Source organism: Giraffa tippelskirchi, chromosome 2 (assembly GCF_054371585.1).
Source record: "Giraffa tippelskirchi isolate mGirTip1 chromosome 2, T2T-mGirTip1v1.2.pri, whole genome shotgun sequence".
NCBI lineage: Eukaryota > Metazoa > Chordata > Mammalia > Artiodactyla > Giraffidae > Giraffa > Giraffa tippelskirchi.
In genome coordinates this window covers 11947269-11955188 of record NC_137276.1, presented here as the reverse complement: position 1 = coordinate 11955188, position 7920 = coordinate 11947269, and the positions used below count along the sequence as shown (strand labels likewise).

General features: G+C 44.5%; 1 protein-coding gene across 9 annotated transcripts in view; it reads left to right on the top strand.

Moving 5' to 3' along the window:
- The first annotated feature begins 1046 nt into the window (after positions 1 to 1046).
- The window catches only part of INPP5F (inositol polyphosphate-5-phosphatase F), an 88424-nt gene continuing 81550 nt past the window's right edge, over positions 1047 to 7920 (top strand). For all 9 annotated transcript variants that reach the window (XM_081535933.1, XM_081535968.1, XM_081535937.1 and 6 more), the window contains exon 1: positions 1047 to 1380. In XM_081535933.1, the coding sequence (XP_081392059.1) occupies positions 1284 to 1380 (97 nt within the window). In that variant the 5' untranslated portion in view covers positions 1047 to 1283. The remainder of the gene's footprint in view (positions 1381 to 7920) is intronic.

Below are 7920 nucleotides of genomic sequence, written 5' to 3'. Positions count from 1 at the left end.
TAGTTCAGTACCATCTAAGACCAATACGCCTTCCCAAGATCACACAGCTCGATCACCCCTAGAGTGGGACATGGAACTGGGGACCTGACACCTAAGCCCCATTCTGATCAATACACCACCTGGCCTTTCAAGAGAGATCAAAGATACTCGGGAGGGCTTCCATCTTCCACAAGAGGTTCTCCAGACATCTCATCCTTGGCAGACTAGACCCCTTTTACTTCCTTGACATTAAGTTTTCTCACATGCATCCTGCTTAATTCGGGACATGACATGATAGCTTATGAACTTTGCTCTCTTCCACCTCGTTATTAGGGCCCTCTGCTGCTAATACTTAATTTCTATTGTTACATGTTTCTTGTTGTTTTGCATTTATTGACTGTTTGCTGTTGTTGTCAAATGTCACAAGGTTCTAAGAGGAAATTCCAAAAGAGAAGACGCTCCCGCTCGGAGGAGGAGAGTCTGGTTCTGGATAGACCCCTGCAGCCAGCCCCATGGGTCCCATTTCCCAGCTCTCCTAAGTCTGGGTCTCTGCGGGCAGCTCAGGCCCGGGAACGAGGGGATTTCGGGCTGGATTTGGGGACTCGGCCTGGCTTTTCTCAGAGCTGGTGAAAGTAACACATAACCTGCCAGCATAGGAAGGAGTGGAGGTCCCAGGAGTGGGCTTCTGCTCCAAAGGCCGCAGAGCAGCTGCGCCGCCAGCCTGACTCAACCAGGCCGGGGGTTCTGACCGTGTCAGCCCGGGAAGGGAAGGCGGGCCCACCAGAGGCGGGCTTGAGAGGAGCGGTAGGAGAAGGGGGCTGGCCGGAGGGGAGAGAAGAGGCAGGAGGAAGAACCTAGAGGGAGGAGCCAGGAGGAGAAAGCCAGAAGAAGCCAGTGAAGCAGACCGCGGGAAAGGGCAGCAAGAGGAACCGAAAGGTGAACGAGGCGAAAGGGGCGGGGAGGAAACGGGGAGGGGGCGGAGCCTGGGGAAAGTCGGGGGAGTGGCCGGGAGGGGTGGGGCAAGGAGGAGCCAGAGGAGGTGCCTGGGGCGGGGCCGGGAAAGGGGCGGAGCCGGGGAGAGGCCTCCAAGGACGCCGCCGCCGCCGCCGCCGCCGCCGCCGCTGCCGCCGAGGCGCGTTCTCCTCCCGCAGGTCGGGCAGTCGGGGCGCTTCCTCAGCCGCCGCTCCCTGAAGCGCGGGCTCAGGCGGCCCCGGCCGACGAGGACTGCCCGCGCGAGCCGCCGCCACTGAGCCGCGGGCGCACCCGAGCCGCCGCCGCCGCCTCCCTCGGCGTCCGGGGCCGGCATGGAGCTCTTCCAAGCTAAGGACCACTACATCCTGCAGCAGGGCGAGCGCGCGCTGTGGTGCAGCCGCCGCGACGGCGGCCTCCAGCTCCGACCGGGTGAGGCTGGCGGCAGGGGGCGTGGGTCGCCTTGGGCGGGCGGGTGGGGGGGCGATGAGGGGGCGCGGCCGGGCCCCTCAGCCGGAGGCTGCGGATCGGGCGCCGCCTGCGGCCGTGGCGGGCAGGGCGCGAGATCTGTCATTATTTCCTGAGGGGAGGGAGCGCTCGCCGGGCCCCTGCCCTCCGCGGGGAGACAAAGGGTCGGCGACCCTCGTCCCTCCGAGCGCGCTTCCGCGTCGAGATTCGCTCTGCTGCCCGGGGAAAGGGGAACCTGAGTCGAGGCGCCCGCAGTTGGGGTCGGCCCGGCGCCCACCAGAAAGTTCGGGCGAGGTGCTCCTGGCCTTAAAGGCCGCCTGCTCTCTGGAGTGGCCTCTGACCCTCCTTCCGGGCAAGTTCTGGGTTCGAATCCTGGTCGCGCCAGTTCCCGTAGAAAGTCTTGCCGGAGCTTCAGTCCCTGTTGACATCTCTGTGTTTCTGGTCCCTTATCGTTATAGGCATGACTTCATTCTGATTACCTCATAAGCACTCGATTTACAGCACCTTTTTTTTATTTTAAATTTTAGTATTGCAATTAACCTGTGATGTTCAACTTTTAATGTTTATGTGTGACTCAATATTGTGCGACATATTCTCGAGGGTCCGTGTTTGGGTGTCGTGTAAGCTGTCATGAGATGCCTCACTCTACAACATTAGTTTGCGTTAGGAAAACTAGGTCACGGTGGTGAGTTAAGGAGGACAGCCCCTGCCCTTGGAGAGCTGACAGTCCAGGGGGCGGTTTCTCTGGAGGGGCTCGGTAGCCCCTCCCCGTCGAGGTTGCCGGTCCTTTTTCCTCATCACCGCAGAGATCTTTCCTTTTAGGAGATGTGAGAGAATAGAGTTCTTTAAGGAAATTGCGAGAGCGTTTCGAGTTTACCTGTGATTCTTGTTGTGTAATCTAGACAAAGAATTACTTGGTATGAATTGGAAAGTATGAAAGGTACAAATCAACCTTTTGTATATATCATAGCAGTTAACCATATATAGGAAGGTCTCCAAGGATTTGGTCCCTTAATATATTATTCCCAATCCTCACAACAACCTTACCAGGCAGGTGGTGGTATCTTCATTTTCAGGTGAGGAGACAGGTGTGAAAGGTTGAGTAACTCGCTGGAGGTCACAGAGAGGAGAATTGGCCCCCAAGACACTGGCTGACAGATTCTACTACTTGCCTTGGAAGCTCTGGTGGTTGATTGGCTAGAGCAGTGAAGGAGAACTTAGTTTTTTTTTTTTCCCCCTAGTTTTTGGGTGTATTTTCTTGCTATTACGTTTTATTTCCTCTGTTCAGAATGGAAGAGAAACTACTGCACCCAGATAAGGTTCTTGATAATCTTGAGACAGACCCTGTTGTAGATAGGCTAATTTTGGCCAGTCTCCAGTCATTCTCTTCTGTTTTTCCTGATTTGATCATTTGCCTGGTCTTTCCCCCCACCCCCGCCCTCAATGTTTGGGGAAGGCTTCAAGTGCAAATTGAGGGAAGGCAGATTGCAAAATTCCCTAGGCTGTCAAAGAGCCAGCTCTTTGGATTCTAAGAGCTTAAAATTAACTATTTCAGCTGGGTAGAACTTGACATCATCTTTAACTCACTGGACAGAACACTTTCGTGCACTTCATTTGCTCAGCAATGAAATGAGGGTTTGACTCTTTTGGTCTTTGTACATAATGAAAGGTTTTTGAAACAATGCCCGTTTAGGTGTTTGTTCAGTGTACCTATTTGAGGATAAGAATTGATGTTTCATGGAAAACACTCGGGAAATCTCTAGGTCACTTGTGTGTCAGTATAGTGAATTGAGGCAGATATAAATAGGGGTGGGTGTGGTTGTCTCCATTTCTAGGGCTGCTGCTGCTAAGTCACTTCAGTCGTGTCCGACTCTGTGCGACCCCATAGACGGCAGCCCACCAGGCTCCTCCGTCCCCGGGATTCTCCAGGCAAGAATACTTCCTAGGGCTACTGTCTCCTTTTCTCTCAGCCCCTAAGATTGACAGACATGAACCAAACTGGTGGAATTACATGAAAGGAGATAAGTCCTCTAAATAGACGACTTTATGTGAATTATTTGTCATTCTGTTTGGTTTGTGTTCATTACTTGTACACAGAAACCTGTCTAGTCCTAATAGCTTTAGGGATAATTTGCTCCCCTCAAATGAAGTAAGTCAGCCCTCTTCCAGGGCTTCCTTGGTGGCTCAGACGGTAAAGAATCTGCCCCCAGTGCAGGAGACCTGGGTTCTATCACTGGGTGGGGAAGATCCCACAGAGAAGGAAATGGCTACCCACTCCATTATTCTTGCCTGGAGAATCCCATGGACAGAGGAGCCTGGCGGAGTACAGTCCATGGGATTGCAAAGAGTTGGACACGATTGAGTGACAAATGCTGATACTGATTAGGGATAAGTTGCTCCCCTCAAGTGAAGTAAGTCAACTCTTATAGGGTGCTGGCTAGTAGCTTACCTTTCAGTGGAAGGATACTTAAACCCATACTTCTGAACTGAAGAAGCTCAGATGGGCTATAGGCTTAAGACTTCAAGGAAAATTAAGGAAAACCTGGGCCTCGATTTTGAATTAAGCCATGTAATTTGAATTACCATTTATGCATCCAAAGTCCCTATCAGAAGCCAAATTAACTTTTTTCTGAATAAATTGGTTGTAGTCTTTGCAATTAAGTTTATCTCACTTCTTAGGATATAGCCAACCACAGACTAAAGTAGACCAAAAAAATAGAGGAAGGAAGAGGCCATTATCTTTCAGAAAAGCCTGTTTTGATCTTCAGGTGTTCAAGTACATATAGCGAGCAAATAAAGAACCTCATGCTCTTGACTTTATATAGTTTATCCTATCTAGTACTCAAGAGCCTTTCTGAAGAATGACTATAGAATAATGAGCCGACTCATTGGAAAAGACCCTGATGCTGGGAAAGAGTGAAGGCAAAAGGATGGATACAGGGTCGGCAGAGGATGAAATAGTTGGATGGGATCACTGACTCAATGGACATGAGTTTGAGCAAACTCCTAGAGATAGTGGAGGACAGAAGAGCCTGGTGTGTTGCAGTCCATGGGGTTGCAAAGAGTCAGACAAGACTTAGCAACTGTACAACGACTACAAAATGGAATAATGGCTTTTTAATTGTTTTTCAGATCTTTGTACATTAACTTAAAATTCTCCATTTTATTGGATCACTTCCCTCTACTTTTACAGCCAGTTTTGCTATTGTTTGTAATTAAAGCATTTAAGATCTTTCATGGTTTCTTATTGATCATTCAACTGAATATATTACTGGCCAGCTCCCTTTTGTTTCTCAAGGGCAGTGTCATAAAACCAAAAGAGCCTGTGAACGTTGTGATTTTTGTGTTGTGGCTATTGAACCACCTGAAACAGTACTCTTTTCTAGTGGTATCAGATGGATCATTATTGATATTTAAGGTTAAAATGACCATTTCCTTAGCTTCAAATGTTTGTTACTGTTGGTCTCTTTTCCTTCTTTTGTAAGATCCAGTTTGGATGCCACCGCTTCTCTGTGCTCACCATAGTCTGCATTCCTAGGGCAGAATTACTGGTCACCTTTTTGTGTTTCCAGGTGTTTTATACACTTGGTACACATTTTGTTTGTAGCTCTTACTGTTTCATATAAAAATAGTTTTCTTACTTCTTCCCCATTGGACAGAGCATTCCTCAAGCAAGGACTTTATTCTGCTCATCTTGGTATCTCTGAGCTTGAGTGTTAGGACACAGAAGGCATTTTTGGTTGAGTTGAACTGAATTAAATTAAGCCCAGATTTTCTCTCAGTAATATCATTATCATAAATATAGGATATTGTGTTATATTCACTCATTTCAGGGCCTATTTTGAATATCTTCTAACTGGGGTGGAAAATCTCTGTCCAGCTGAATAAGGAAATAAATGTGAGGAAAGATGCTTTCCCACTTGTGATGTTTTTCTAATTTAACATCACTTAAAAAAATTCTTTGTGATGGTATTCCTTATTTTCTTCTTTAATGTTGTTTACATTTTTTCTTCTAAACAGTTGGGTATTTTTTCTGGTGTTTCCATTCTTTTAAGGATAATGCGTACTCTGGAGTCATACTTAGAACTGCTTTTTGGGTTTAGGGGCTTCCCTGGTGGCTCAGGCGGTAAAGAATTGCATTCAATGTAGGAAACCTGAATTCTATTCCTGGGTCAGGAAGATCCCCTGAAGAAGGGAATGGCTACCTACTCCAGTATTCTTGCCTTGACGATTCTGCGGACAGAGGAGCCTGGCAGGCTACAATCCATGGGGTCGTAAAGAGTCAGACATGACTGAGCAACTTACCCTTTCACCTTTTCACTGTGTGTCTTCCAGGGTAATGGCCACCAGAGGAAAGTATTTAGTTTTATTTTCAACCAGGGAAAATGGTAAAGTACTGTGTAAACATTCAGTAATCTTCTGAGAGTGGAGTTTCACTATCTGAGATTAAGGGCTGTAATTTAAAGACTTAAAAAGCAATGTAATACAGTCCACCGTTGGGAAGGGTGATATGGTCTTATCTCTTTAATCTTAAAATTGCTTCTACTTGTCCTTGTAGGTTGTTTTGATAGACCAGTGTTATAGAATTTACTGCTGTGTATTGCTTCATTCTGAAACTGAGTGACCACAAAAAGATGGCAGAGCGTGTCATACCTGTAATATTCATAAGCATGTAAACTATTTAGAAATGAAACTCTGATAAATACCGGTGAACAGTTATTGGAGGGGATGCTAGTTATCTGTTAGAATGCACAGAAACATAAAAATGCGTTCGTGTTTTTCCTAGTTATTTTTGATAATGAAATTATTTTTAATATGTCATATGAAAACTTTTTTGAATGAGAGATTAGCTACAGAACTGAAATCTAAATAGAACTTTTATCTCCTTTGCAAAATTATATTTTATGAAACTGTTCAGTTTAGCATTTTGTGTTATTATGTACTTTGAAAAAAATTTTAACTTTACCTTTTAAAAAAATCATGTTTGCTAAAAATTCACAAATTACTGTGACAAAATATAATAGGGCATTTTAATTTAACAATTAGTTATTAAATATGTTGTAAAAATCTTTTAAACCATTTTTGTTGCCGGAGAATAACCAGTTTTTTCTAGTGTCTGTAGTTTTCAGTTTCTTTTAAAGCTTACCAGGTTTATACCTTGAACTATTTCTTACCCCATATTTTATATTTCTAACAGGCCAACAGTTGGATTGAACAGATCTGTAAACTTATTTTATGAACATTTATTGTTACACATGCAAAATAGAAAACACATCTTTCCAAAAACTTTCACCCTTTCTTTGGCTTTAAAGAAAATAGTCTTTGTAGGGTGAATGATCACAATTTTCAGAATCAAGTTTTACAGATAGAGGAAAGTTTTTGTGCATATTGTCTACTTTGTCAGCTAAGATTAATACTAGCTAATAACACTCTGTGATAATCTAGAGGGTTGGGAGGTGGGAGAGAAGTTCAAGAGTGAGGGGACATATGTATACCTGTGGCTGATTTGTGTTGATGTATGGCAGAAACCAACACAATACTGTAAAGCAATTATCCTTCAATTAAAAATAAATACATTAAAAATAGTAACGGTGTCTGGTTCAGAAAAACGCTCAATAAATAAAAGCAGCTGTTACTAGCTGTTATTGAGCATTTTTCTGAACCAGACACTGTTCTAAGCCCTGTATGTGTATTGTCATGTCATCCTCACAATAAAACTTAGTTTTTTCTAATTCTTATTTTACAGGGACAGAAAAGTAATTTGCCCAAGTTTAAAGAATAAGAGGGAGAGCCAGACTTCCCACTCCATATCGGCTCCGAAGCCAAGTTTTTCTCAATATTGACAAAAATGTTTTATAAACCTTTCTACCTTCTTGACCACAAAGTAATAGGGTTTATATATATATATATTTAATAATTTTTATTTATGGCTGTGCTGGTTTTCATTACTGCATGGGCTTTTCTCTAGGTGCACAAGCTTCAGTTGTTGTGGCTCCTGGGTGCAGTCGTTGTATTACCAGGGGCTTAGTTGCTCTGTGGCATGTGGAATCTTCATAGATCATGGATGGAACCCGTGTCTCCTTTGTTGGCAGGTGGATTCTTTACCACTGAGCCACCAGGGAACCCCTGGGATTTATATTTTTATGGATAATATCTGAAACATATCTGTAACAACCATACTCATTATCATGTACTCTATGTAGAGAATAAAATAGCCTCTCAAATGTCAAAGTATGCCCATTGAGGAAGGATCTGTGGATGGATAGAATAAAAGACTGATAATGAGACTACTGGCTCTTTGACGTTTCACCTGTCCTGACTCTTTTCTTGCAAAACTAGTTTATATAGTTACAGGGAATATTGTTTTTTTTAATAGATTGACTAGTTTTTCCAGTTACAGTCAGTTTATCAGGTTTCTCAAGTTTTTAGAACATTTGGGGGTTGGGGAGGGAATAGATAGAGGAAAGATCTTGGAGCAGAAACATTGATAAGTACTGGATGGGA